Source organism: Narcine bancroftii, chromosome 4 (genome assembly GCF_036971445.1).
Source record: "Narcine bancroftii isolate sNarBan1 chromosome 4, sNarBan1.hap1, whole genome shotgun sequence".
NCBI lineage: Eukaryota > Metazoa > Chordata > Chondrichthyes > Torpediniformes > Narcinidae > Narcine > Narcine bancroftii.
In genome coordinates, this window is record NC_091472.1 from 33,855,628 (window position 1) to 33,869,787 (window position 14,160).

General features: G+C 42.0%; 1 protein-coding gene across 3 annotated transcripts in view; it reads right to left on the bottom strand.

Annotated features, from left to right (window-relative positions):
* The window catches only part of ppp1r21 (protein phosphatase 1, regulatory subunit 21), a 113,449-nt gene that overhangs the window by 31,075 nt on the left and 68,214 nt on the right, over positions 1 to 14,160 (bottom strand). For all 3 annotated transcript variants that reach the window (XM_069931031.1, XM_069931029.1, XM_069931032.1), the window contains 3 exons: positions 4,830 to 4,979; positions 3,565 to 3,666; positions 3,368 to 3,456 (listed from right to left, as the gene is read on the bottom strand). In XM_069931031.1, the coding sequence (XP_069787132.1) occupies positions 3,368 to 3,456; positions 3,565 to 3,666; positions 4,830 to 4,979 (341 nt within the window). The remainder of the gene's footprint in view (positions 1 to 3,367; positions 3,457 to 3,564; positions 3,667 to 4,829; positions 4,980 to 14,160) is intronic.

Here is a 14,160-nt window from a genome sequence, read left to right on the forward strand (position 1 = left end):
GAACCCAGTTAAACTTACTCAGGATGCATTGACCGGTGGCTTGAACAGCAAAATGGCTGACCCGGTTACTCCTGTGATGTCAGTGTGGAAACCCCTGCTGAAGTGTCTGCTTTGATCGGGAGGAGAGAGGGGTCGCTGCCAGGACCCGGGGTTGAGAAGTGGGGGAGGGTGGGGGTCAAAGGTTGCTGCCACAAGGGGGAGAGACGGGGGCCACAATCAGGGGGAGTGAGGTTGATGTTTCGGAGGGTGCCACGATCAGCGGGAGAGGGGTTGCTGCTGCAAGGGAGAGAGGGGAAGGGGTCACTGCTGTGGGGGTGAGAGGAGAGGGGTTGGCTGCGGTGGGGGCAGAGGAGTCGGCTGCTGCGGGGGTAAAGCGATTGACGGTGGGAGGGAAACTGACAGCTGGTGGGGGGGACAGGGCAGACTAGTTTGTGTGGCACGTCACTTACTGCATCATCACGAGGGTGGGATTCTCCCTTAAATTGCTGAGCTGGTGATTTACTGGGGCTATTCCCCCCCTCAGTTTAAAAGGTGCTGGAGGCACCTTTGCCCCACTAATTGCACCTGGGTCCCGGGAGGGCTACATGGGTGCTGCAGCTTAAAAGCACCTAATATTTCAGCAGTAGCCACCTGGGTTTGAATCCAGCGCAGGAGTTTGTATCTTCTCCCCGTCTCTTGGTGCTCCAGTTTTCTCCCACCCTCCAAAAAGTATGGGGTTTGTTGGTTAATTAACCTCCAGACCACAATCAGTGAGGATTGGCAATCTCCATCAGTACAGGAGCCCCCTGCTCTACTTGTTTTACACCCATGACTATGTGGCTCAGTACGACAGCAACACCATCTATAAATTCATCGTAAAGAGGGGCGATGAGTCAGCATTTTGGCTATTCCCTGTTATAGTTTGTCAAATACAATATAAACCACGTAAATTTTATATATTTTTTTTAAAATAAATTTTCGGTCCCATGTGCAGATGGATTCAAGTCTGTGAGTACCTGTACACCAAACTTAGATAACATTATTTGTCAGAGCTATGCCATATTTAATGCGACTGACAAACTTTAAATGGCTGAAGTAAAAACAGAAATGCTGGAGGAACTCAGTAGGTCTCGCAGCATCCAGAGGAGGTAAAAATATATTATCGATATTTCAGACCTGAGCATTTCTTCAAGCGGAATAAAAAAAGAGCCAGCACCTAAATAAAATAAATGGCAGGAGGAGGAGGACAGACCAACAGACAAAAAGTAATAACTGGATACGGAAAAGGCCAGGAGAGAGGAAAGGTGAGAATTGATGGGGTGGGGAAGTTGGCTCTGTGAATGCAGAAGAGAGACAGAGGGTGAGTGCCACCAGGCCAGGAGGAGACAGAAGCCCCTTATCTTAATATACCGGTTAAGGGTCCAGTGCAAACATTCGGGAATTGACACGCTGGTGTCAAATCATGCCAGGGATGGACCGTCCAGGTATGTTGTATCATCCCCGGGATCATCTGACACTTGCGTGCCAATTAACCCAGTGTGAAAGGGATGGGGACTATCAAAGTAGTGACGTGTTGATGGCGTTTTTGCACGAGTGCAAGAACGTGAAGGAAACAAAAGGTTAAAAAGATATAAACTTTGTTTTCAATTTACTAAATCATGATCAATGTATTATGATCTTGTATTTAAACAAAATTAATGTGCAAAGAGAGAAATGTAAAATTATGAAGGCAATAAAACACATAGATGCAAAAGAGAGAGAGAGCGAGTGCAAACCTGCCCACCCAGAATTCTGCGTGACAGTGAAACTGCTCTGTAAGTGCTCAGTGCTCCATGCATACAGCCCTTTCTCTGACGCAAGGAGTTCTGGGAGGGCAGGAATGCCATCACGCTCTCTTTCTCTCTACCTCTGTGACTTTTCCATGGTCTTTATAAATTGTGTGCCTATGCGTTTTATTGCCACTATCACTTTCCCACAGTCCTTTATAAATTTATCAAGTTTTTTATAGGTCGTCACAACAACAGGGGCGGAAGGGCGCATATTGTGCTGTACATAATGCTTAATTATGTTATAATTAGGCATTATTAATTTTATTTAAATACAACATCATTCGGATGCGTCACTCAGACATCACCAATGGAGGATAGGCACTCCTCTCCCAGAGATACCTGGTGATGAGTGTGAAAGGATGCAGAGAACACAGTGCTCCAGTGTGAACGGCAAAAACAGCTTCTTTAACCAGTTCATTGAACAGCGAATTTGCTGGTTAGCCAATGTGAAAAGGGCTAGAGAGCAAAAGACAGACACAGATACAGGAAAGGAGACATAATTTGGTGGTGGGGGGGGGGTGGGAGAGGGGAGAGGTGAGGCTGGTTAATGGATAGCAAAGAAATCAATGTTAATAGCATCCACTTGGAGGGTGTCCAGATGGAAAACGAGGTGATGTTCCTCCAATTTGCAGGTGGTCTGAGTCTGGCAATGCTCAAAACCAAGAACAGACGTGTTGGCCAGGGAGTAGGTGGGGAATTGAAATGGTTGTCCCACTCACAGAATCAACCCCCCCACCCCCACCCTATCCCCATCAATTCTCACCTTTCCTCTCCACTGACCTCTTCTCCATATCCAATTATCATCTTCAGTCTGTTGGTCTGTACTCTCCCACATGCCATTTATTCTGTTCAGACACTGCCTGTCTGCTTTTTTTCCCCCATACCTTGAAGAGCTCAGGCCTGAAATGTCTGTAATATATCTTGACCTCCTATGGATGCTGCAAGACCTGCTGAGATCCCCCAGCAGTTGTGTGTTTTTACTGCAATCAGAATGCCTGCAGATTTCATATTTAATTTTAAAATGCTGAAAGTACATTTCAAAAGACAATCAATTACATGATAAAGTCTCACCCTGCTTTATCAGGGAAATTAAAATGTTTATTTAAATCTTTCACTTCTTGTTTATTTGTGATTTTAGAAGTATACGATTTGACACCTTGTTTATATTCCTGTTTCCAAAGTTCTTTTCAACAATAAATGCAGCAACATGGTGCAAATTTGGTTTACTTTTCACAAGCATGAAATCATATTCAGAAATTGCCGAACTATAGCATCAGAACTCTGGCAGGATTGCCCTGGAATTCAGCAACCAAGAGATGAAAGTATGTCATTCAACTAAAAAATCATGAGTGTCTTTCATGGAATTATGTATTCACATGGAACAGTCCTAATCACCAAACAAATCTCAATTTCTAGCAGCCTGACTGATATCCAATCGTGTCCATGGATAATTGAAAAATTCAGTATGACTTGCATTCCAAAAAGTTTGAAATAAGAAGATGAAACAGAATCACTAATAACTTGCACTTAGTTTTTTTCCCCACAACTACAAGATCTACCTTTTTAATTGATATGGTAGAATTTTCTTTAGAAAGCAAACGTAAGTGGTAAAGTTGTCTGAAAACTGTTTAAGCTTCACAGCAGTCTCCTGGTAAAAAGAGGAAAAGGCGGATTCTCAGTGGTATGTACAATTCGCCATAATGATACATTTTTTAAAACTTAACCTCTAAGTAGAAACCAACTCTGATAAACCTACCAGTGTGGTAACACTTTCTTCAGTAATGCTTTCAAATAAGTGTAACATCGCTTCCTCCAGAGGACGAACGTATGATGCATTTTCGTGAAGGTATTCAGAAAACTGAGAGAAATACAGTATTAGTATAAAGATGTGATTTTTTTTAAAAAGTACCATCATTTCATTTGGAATGCGATGAAACATTCCAGTGCTTCATTGAAAAATTGTGCATAGTTTATTATCAGATTACAGAATCAGACATTTCAATACCAGGTCCAACAAGCTGGCCATCTGCAGTACTAAATAAACAGAGATAATTGGACATTCTGCTCTTTCCCAGTTTTCAAGAATTCAGGAAAAAGGTGACTAGCACCAAATTAAGATGTGGCATATTGCAAGAGTTGTACTGGTGGAAGGATAAGTAACTTTGGACTCATGGTCCATAATAATACTAACTTTTCTTCGCTGCAGTTTGGGTATCTTGTGGTTGGCTCCACCATAGAATAGCTGGTAGCATTTAATTGATTTAATTCACCAACTATTCCATTGCCGTTGTATCATGACATAGGTAGTAAAACTTGACATCATCACAGTTTGCATGCCAAAATAATTGCAATCAAACTCCAGATTCTACTTTTGGAGATTTGCAAGGGTAGGTCATGAACACAGCATGTTCAAGTAAATCTAATCATTTTTATTTTTTGCAAGTTGCTTCTGGAGTTAAGATGGCAAAAATGGAATGCCAGGGCAACAATTCCTCAAATGTACGAACATGAAAAGCAATCCATCCAATTTGGACATCAGGTATTGAATTAACAATATTCATCGACTTCTTGCTATCTGAGTATTTCCCATGAGAGAGAAAATTCATATATTGAGCTAACTTCATGTTCCCAAAAGATCAGAACAATGTCACTGATAACACAATACATAGAGCTATACAAATAAAATGCCTTGCATTTTCCCTGGTTAAGCAACATTTAATTTTAAAATTATTGTTTTTGTTTAGAAATCACTCCATGATAATGTTCATGTCCTATGCAAGTTCATATGTGTCTGTCATCATTTTCAACCACCTTAGCGTCTCCACTTTTGACTGCTGGGGTCATCGATAGTTGTGTCATACACGACAAAGGCCTTCAAGTCTCTCTCCATTCCTCTAACTCTCTCTCCTTAAAAAAATTAAATCTGTGATAATTTCTGATTCACTGAATTCCTATGAAGTGTCTTGGAATTTTTAAAAGCCATTTATAAATATGGTTTGTCATCACCAAAATAATGCATACCTTTTGGTTCAATGGAGATATAATATCTGTTGCAGAATCAATCGGGTAGATCTGAATTCTTTGCTCTGTATAGGTATGGAAGTTCAGCAACGCTCCCACCAAGTCTTGACAAAAAGCGAGTGCCTGCCCACTTACATCACGGGCTTTTAACTGAAATTTAATAGTCATGGTTTTACATAGGAATTAGTTTTACGCAAGTACATACAGCAGCTCTTTTTCCTACTTGTTTCTAAACTAACCACTAAATGATGAACTTGCACAAACACAATAAATTACCACATTACACGAGTTTAACTCATCACAGTACAGGAAATTAACTCAATATTTTGTGATTTCTAGATTGGAAAGAATGAACATCAAACTCAGTGTTTTGTTTATTTCCATCAGGTAAATGTAATGAAAGATTTTGATTTGGATGATTTTTTTTTAATCTATACCCAGTTTTGCAGTATGGTTGACAGTCCTAAAATTATGTATTTTCACAAATTGGCTATGCTTACAAATGAAACAACAGAATGCTGAAGTTTTGGAACAAAATTGTTTAAAGAATCTTAAGAACAGAACAACTTAATACCATCACACTTTTTTCGTGACTGTTTACGTTAAAATTGACCAAGAAACTCATCATTCAGCAAAAACTTAAAGAGGTCTGTTTATTCATGAAAGAAGCTGAAGCACAAATGAACTAAAATAGATAGCAGGGCTGGAATATCCGACTTGTCCACATGCTGGAATTTTACCTTGCAGTTAAAGCAAGTTAATTTGTCAATCTCTCACAACCCTGCCAAACTCCCACTGAAATGCAACAATGCACTTGAAAAGTCATACCAATCACATTAATGACAACAGCTTTCAACGGCATCTATTCCCATCCCAACAAAATGAACTGTTCACTGCAGTTTCGCATCTTGGTCTTTTAGTGGAATCGGCGTTCATGCGTCAAAATTTTTTTTGGTGGCATGGAAGGCAACAATTCTGGATGGCTTACATAAAAGCAAAAAAAAACCTCTGGAAATTGCAGGATGGACAATGGATGTGGAAAGATTTAATACTTTGGATGCAAGAACCTATATTTCATAAAGGATTTTAAACCTGAAAAAAAATTAATAATTTATGGGAACATTGTCACTTTCAAAAGCTGCCCAACCTGCAGAATTTCCAAAATTGTTTTTTTTTAATATTAGAATTTTAGCATCTGCAGTATTTTTAAAATTGCTGATAGCTAATCTTTCATGTGCCCACATATTCATGTTGCATCTTTTCATAGCTCGTAGATTGTTATTTGCTTAAATTTTATTGTGTGTACTGTAAAAATCTGTGAGGCAGAATGGTTCTATTACAATCCATTTGTTTGGAGGTCACTGAATTAAAAATGTGGCATTATCTTGAATCTACTCTAATTTGTAGTCATGTTATAATTTTAAATAGTGGTACAGTAAAAATGAATTGTCTAAACTTTAATTCCTTGTTAAATTATACATATATTTCAACTTTATATACTTACTAAATCTTGTTTGCTCAATTTATGGGAACAATGTCATTTTATAGTTGATCAATGACAATTTTGCTAAGCAGTTGGGAAAAACTAAAAGCAAATATCTGGACAGTTGATTAAAAAAATCAACTGTAATGTACTAAGTTTTCACAAATGCAAAAAACACAATCCACTCCATACTATTTCATTCTGTTCATGAATAATGTGTGCTGTAGTGACTTAAGCATTGGGACAAGAGACTGCAGATGGTGGATCCTTCAAAAATTCAAAAAACCCCCCCCAACTACCCAAACCCACCCCCCTTCCCAAAACCCCCCCCCCACCAAAACACCCCCACCACAATCCCTCCCCAACTGTATCCCAACCGAATACCTCAAAACTCAAATCCTGTCATATCACCCAATCGATACAACCCCAAATACCTGGGAGACTCCCTAACCCAGACCTCATCCTAGAGACACCAACTCCAAACATATCACGATATCCACCACAACTCCCAACTCTGACTCCCCCACCTACCCAGTCCAAAAAAACGCAGGCAACCCAGAACCAAGCCACCCACTACCCAGTAACCAAGGGAGCCTAACCTTAGTTTCCCCACCAAGCCTGAATCCCACCACACCCACCCAACTAGCATTCCTTACCATTACCCCCCAACTAACCCAAAACAAAACCCTCCCACCAACCAACAATAGCACCTTTACCCAGACTTAACCCTAAACCTAACCCCCAAACAACCCAAAATTAATCCCACATGGGCCCTAAGTCCATTCAGCCAACTCTGCCAGGCACTGTTTAGGACAGACCCCTCATGCCAGGACACAATCAGGAATCACAGAGGCAACCTTACCCAGACTTCACATTATCCTAAACACCCAACAACCCAAAATCAATCCCACAAGGGCCTTCTAGGCCTGACAGTAAACTCCAACAGTCACTGCCTGATATAGACTCTCTAAGCCAGAACACAACCAGAGAGAATAAAGACATCCTTATCTAGACTCAACCCCATTCAAAGACAACTCAAACAGAAGCCCCACAACAACAGTAATCAATCCCCACAACAGACTCCCTGGGCCAGCACACTTATGACCAATTACAGGGACATCCCAACACAGACCCGAGGTTACCAAGAAACACCCCCAATAACCCTAACACTAACTCTATCCCTAACACCATACAAATTGTAAAAACTTTTTAATGAATGATACAGAAACCTACCAGGAAGATATGAGGCCAACAGAGGTTAGAAACAGACACAGTATAATGAAAACATGGGTCAGCACAAAGTGGCAGTTTAGAGTGACACAGAACCTCAGAGAGGGGAAACATGTGAACACAAGGGGGATGATTATCCCGCTGCCTGCATATTGACAACCTAACCCTAATGTGGCAGTGCAGAGTGACACAGAACCCCAGAGAGGAGAAACAAGCGAACACAAGGGGGATGATGATCCCGCTGTCCACATATTAACACCCTAACCCTTACCCAGACTCAACCCTTTTCAAAGACAACCCAAATAGAAGCCCCATATCAACAGCAATCCCCACAAGACTCCCTGGGCCAGCACACTTATGACAAATTACAGGAACACTCTAACATAGACCCAAGCTTCCAACCTAACCCTAACCCTAATGTGGCAGTGCAGCCACATTATCAAAAAACTCACAGAACTGGTGGGTAACAAATCACTCTTGACCTGTCCCCAAAAATAAGTATATTTTTAAGCCCAATTAGATAATGCACGTCATTATTCTTGTCTGTTAAGGTCACCAATATCAAGTCGTCACCTTTATTTATTTTTCATACCATGGTCGCACAGTAAAGACGAGATAGCATTTCTCCAGGAGCATATTTACACAAATATAATTTAAAATAGAAGTTAAACACATTAAAATATTAAGACTTATTCATTAACAGTCTACGGTACGGGAAGAAAAACTGTTGCCCAATCTGGGCGCAAGGGTCCGAGTGCTGCAGTACCTTCTACAAGATGGCAGAAGAGAGAACAGTTTACGTGAGGGATGTGTGGAGTCCTTCACAAGGTTTATTGCCTTTCACCTGCATCAAGTGTTGTCTCATCAAGTGAAGAGAGCCCCCAATGATCTTTCACTGATTTCATTATCCTCTGCAGGGATTTGCGGTCCAAGGAGGTACAGCTTGCAAAACAGCCTGTGATGCAGTTGGACAGGATGCTCTTGATACATCCTCTATAGAATGTAGTGAGGATTGGGGTGGGAGATGAACTTTCTTCAGCCTTCACAAGAAGTAGAGGCATTGCTTGGCTTTCTTGGCTATGGAGCTTGTGAGGTTCTCTGCCAAGTGCATTCCAAGGAGCTTGATACTCTTGATGACCTCAACAGTGCAGCCGTCAATGGTCAGCAGAGTGTGGTCCCCTCGGGAGCTGACAACCATCTCTTTGGTTTTATTAACGTTCAGATACAGGTTGTTAACTGTGCACCAGTCCATTAATGACTCTACCCCAGCTCTGTACGCTGACTCGTCATTCTTACTGATCAGGCCCACCACTGTGTGTTGTTAGTGAATTTGATGATGTGGTTCAAGCTATGTTTAGCTGTACAGTCGTGGATCAGTAGAGTGAACAGTAGTTGTTACGAGCCCAGAGGACCCATAGCAGTAATAGATATTCACCAAGACAAATGGTTACTTAAACAAAAGTTGCTTTTAATTATCTTTAAACATGAAACTAGAATCAAACTTTAACTTAATGTGTGTGCAACTTCAGAGAAGTTCTTTGCTTCACAATCCTATCTCACTTCTCTTTCATCCAAGTTCGCTGGTTGAAGACAATTCTTATACTGTGCACAGAATTTAATATTTATGAAGTTCACCAGGCTTTGGAGCTTGAAAGGTAAATGGTTACTGCTCAGGAAGGTTCTTGTCAGTTTTCAGAGAGAGATTTGTTGTTCCAGGACATCCACAACTGATTCCTTTTTAATCAGCCACTTCAGTGTCTTACTGACAAAACTTGCCTCCTTCAGGGTTCTCCGGATGATAACCTCTTTTTTTTCAGGTCACCAGAGTGCCTTTTTGTTTCTCTTATTCCAAGTGAAACATTAGACAGCCAGTCCTCTCCTCTTGCATGAACCACAAGGGCTTTGACCAGGCTGAACAAAGCACTTATAAACCCGTCTTCCAAATGGGGCTTTCCACAAGCTTGCCAGCTTGTCCTGTTCCAGTCCCAGCTGCTTTTACTGAGTATAACACTGTAGAAGTGATCTCTGTCTGTCTGTCTGGCTGTCTCTCTCTCTCTCTCTCTCACACACACACACACACACACACACACACACACACACACACACACACACACACACACACACACACACACACACACACACACACACACACACACACACAGAGAAAACCTGTTTGACTCTCTCTGCTTGCCAAACCACATGACCATACTAGAACAGCTCCAGACAGAAGCGGCTCCGACAAGTTCTTTCATCTGTTGCCGGTTTGTAAACAACAATTCATTAGTGAAGTCTCTTCTTCTTTGGCTTGGCTTCGCGGACGAAGATTTATGGAGGGGGTAAAAAGTCCACGTCAGCTGCAGGTTCGTTTGTGGCTGACAAGACCGATGCGGGACAGGCAGACACGATTGCAGCGGTTGCAGGGGAAAATTGGTTGGTTGGGGTTGGGTTTTTCCTCCTTTGCCTTTTGTCAGTGAGGTAGGCTCTGCGGTCTTCTTCAAAGGAGGTTGCTGCCCGCCAAACTGTGAGGCGCCAAGATGCACGGTTTGAGGCGTTATCAGCCCACTGGCGGTGGTCAATGTGGCAGGCACCAAGAGATTTCTTTAGGCAGTCCTTGTACCTTTTCTTTGGTGCACCTCTGTCACGGTGGCCAGTGGAGAGCTCGCCATATAACACGATCTTGGGAAGGCGATGGTCCTCCATTCTGGAGACGTGACCCATCCAGCTCAGCTGGATCTTCAGCAGCGTGGACTCGATGCTGTCGACCTCTGCCATCTCGAGTACTTCGACGTTAGGGATGTAAGCGCTCCAATGGATGTTGAGGATGGAGCGGAGACAACGCTGGTGGAAGCGTTCTAGGAGCCGTAGGTGGTGCCGGTAGAGGACCCTCTACCTCTGAAGTCTCTTAGGCACTCTCCAAAGCTCTTGCAAAGGCTGTGGGGCCGATAAGTCTAGCATTAACAGAGCTCCAGTATTTCAAATAAGATCTATTTTAAAGCAAAACCAAGGAGATGATTGTGGACTTCAAGAGGAAGTCAGGAGTACATCATCCAGGCCTCATCGAGGGCTCAGTATTAAAGAGGGCGTAGTCGACTGCTACAAAGAAACACACACACACACACAGTTTGGCAGGTTAAGCTCATTCCTTTATTAGTGCTGGAAAGGCTGCCTTTATATTATTCAAGTTCCCATAGTTTTCGCTGATTGACTGAGTCATCCATATGAATAACAATAGCGGGCGCGAATATCCATGCATATGAATGCCCTTCTTCCCCAGCCTGTTACTCCTGAGTGAGCTGGGCAACTTGACCAACACCATTTTAGGGCTGTTGGTCTGATGCTGCCCCAGCTTCTATCCCCGCTGGTTCGTTGTCCTGTGAGTCGCTTTAGCGATCTCTGTTCGTGTTTCTTGCCACGCGATGTGTCAGCCCAATCTCCGCAATTGTTGGCTGCCAAAAGGGTCAAGAACTTCAAATTCCTGGGGTCAACATCTCCGAGGATTTGTCCTGGAGCCTCCATGTGGATGCAATTGCAAAGGAAGCTTGCCAGCAGCTATACCTTGTGAGGTGTTTGAGGTGATTCTGTACATGGAGGTGCCAATGCTCAGGACAAGAAAAAAACTCCAAAGGGTTGTTAATTCAGCCTGCAACATCACAGGCACCAGACTTCAGTCCATCGAGGACATCTACAAGAGGCAGTGTCTTAAAAAAGTTGCCTCTATCCTCAAAGACCCTCTTCACTCTGCTACCATCAGGAAAAATGTACAGGAGCCTAAAGATGAACACTCAGTGACACAAGGACAGCTTCTTCCCTACTACCATCAGATTCCTGAATAGTCAATGAACCAAAGACACTGCTTTAGTTTTCGTGCAGTTTTTTTTAAATTTATTGTCACAAGGTGGTTTACATGAATGTTTGCACTGTAATGCTTTCACAATACAATGAGTTTTGTGACTTGCTTATGACAATAAATTCTGATTTTGAAACAAAAAAGACACAATAAACCAGGATGTGCATATTAAAGCTAATACTGTTGAATACACCATATTTCCACATGTTCAGGAATTAAATAAGTCAATTCTGTGAGGCAGAAGAAGTAAGCTAAAAGATTGTTCAAGCCCATTCTCCAGTAATATGAGTTTCCTGCATCATCTATGTAACAATGTGGAGAAAATATTTGTGGTTTCTCCATTACAAAATGCAGTGATGCACAAGAGTTTAGGCAAACCATTTTAAATCTTACATTCATATTGATGACGAATCACTAAAAAGATTTAGTCTCCCCATCTTTACTCCACAAGGATTCTTAAGATTAATGAGTCAAGTTGAAATATCAATCCAAAATGAGATTGATTACAGCCATAGTACATCCAAAACAATTTATACAGGAAAATCCCTATTATCTGGAATTCAAGCAACCGGCAATAAAAATTTCAAATAATAAACAGGAAAGTTTAAAATCGGGGCCCCCCTAGTGGTTAGTTCACCAATCATGCAACACACAGTCTCAAGCGACCAGCAAATTCACTTATCCAGCTTCTACTAATCCCCATGGGTGCCGGATACCATTGTACTATTGAGCACAAGCGCTGAATTATAGAAATGTTGCAGCTAATTTGTGCAAAGCACATGGCAATGAATTTGCAAAAAAGAAGCACGCATTTCTTGTAACATTATATGATCAGATAACCTGATTGTTGATTGAAATGGAGGCAAGGAAAATCAGACCATAGCAATTAATTAATGTTTCAGAAACCTGGTGGCATGGGGGTTGACTTCTCTAAAGAATAATTCAAATACCCTGCCTTCACAAATTTCTTTGCTTGTCACTTAGGAATTAATGCAGCTGTTTCTAAGTTATGTGCAAAACACTCGCCAGATGTATCTTTATAGGAGCTTGTGCATCTGATTTCACTGAAGCACATTTTTGTTGGTGAAGCAAAAGGAAACAGATGTTCAAAACCACACTGACTGGAATTGCTGATTCAGTTCAAGCCCACTGGACTGAAATCTCAGTTTTATGTTATCAGTGCAAAACACTGAGAGTACAGTTTCTCAAAAAATTTAAAAGGGAACTTATTGAACAGTGATGGATAAAAATAATATACTAATTCTGACAATAACCACATAATATGTTCCAGAGTACTGTTTCAAAACAAAACCGAAAGATGATTTTTATTAAGCTAGTACCCCTTTCTGCATTACTCCAAAAGTGTTGATTTGTTACAGCTCTGTCGATTCCTCCACCCTACCATTTTCAGGTGTATAGCCCCGAGACTTAAAAAAAGACATCTGCTTGATTTGCATGGTACTGTGCTCAGAATTTGGTGCAAGTTCCTTCCCTTCCCATAGCAGCATACAGACATGACAGGAACCTATCAAGAATCCATTTCCTGCTGGTGATCTGCCAGAAATGAATTACCTGCAGTTCACAGTGGAGAAGCTGATGCTAGATATGCCAAGGCAAGCAGAGGCTAGTCTATGATGAGAGATAGGGCAGGCTGGCCAATAGAGTGAATGCAGCCCTTTGCTGAGGACTGGTACCAACAACTCCATGTTATGAAATCACTTACATGAAGTAATCACCCTCATCAATCGATGGATGCGATGGAATTGGCCATCTCCCAATCTCAGCTGAGCTTGTTATAATCGAGATATCTGAGCAAACTGAGTCAGAGCAGCTTCCACTGCATTCAAAAGGTGATGTTGCAGGAGACCCATGGAGGGGGTGCCACACAGGAGATGGCAGATGCTGCAATCTGAAGCCAAATACAATCTGCTGGAGGAACTCAGTGAATCAAGACACACCAGTGGGAGCAAAAGAATAGTCCAAGCTTTGAGATGAAACTCCTGATGAAGAGGTTTGACTTAAAACATTACCATTCTTTTGCTCCCACTGATTCTGCTTGACCTGCTGAGACTTATCAAAAAGACACAGATGAATGGAGTTGAGGGAAGTATATTGGCACAGAATGAAGATTGGTTAACTGACAGAAGGCAGAGAGTCAGGATAAATGGGTGTTTTTATGATTGGCAGACAGTGGTAAGTGGGGGGGGGCCGCAGGGTCCGCAGCTGTTCATCATTTACATTGATGATTTGGAAGAGGGGACAGAGTGTCGTGTAGCCAAGTTTCCGGATGATATTAAAATGAGTGGAAAAGCAAATTGTACAGAGGATGTGGAGAGACTGCAGAAGGATATAGTTAAGTTAGGTGAGTGGGCAAAGGTTTAGCAGATAGAGTACAATGTTAGTAAATGCGATGTCATCCACTTTGGAAGGAAAAATAGAAGAGCAGATTACTATTTAAATGGTGAGAAACTGCAGCGTGCTGTCGTGCAGAAGGACTTGGGAGGGCTTGTGCATGAATCCAATAAGTTGGGTTGCAGATACAACAGGTTATTAAGAAGGCAAATGGAATGTTGGCCTTCATCGCTAGAGGAATTGAATTTAAGAGCAGGGAGGTCATGCTGCAACTGTACAAGGTACTGGTGAGGCTGCACCTGGAGTACTGTGTGCAGTTCTGGTCTCCATTCTTGAGGAAGGATATATGGGCCTTGGAGGCAGTCCAGAGGAGGTTCACCAGGATGATCCCAGAGATGAGGGGGTTGACCTACGTCCGG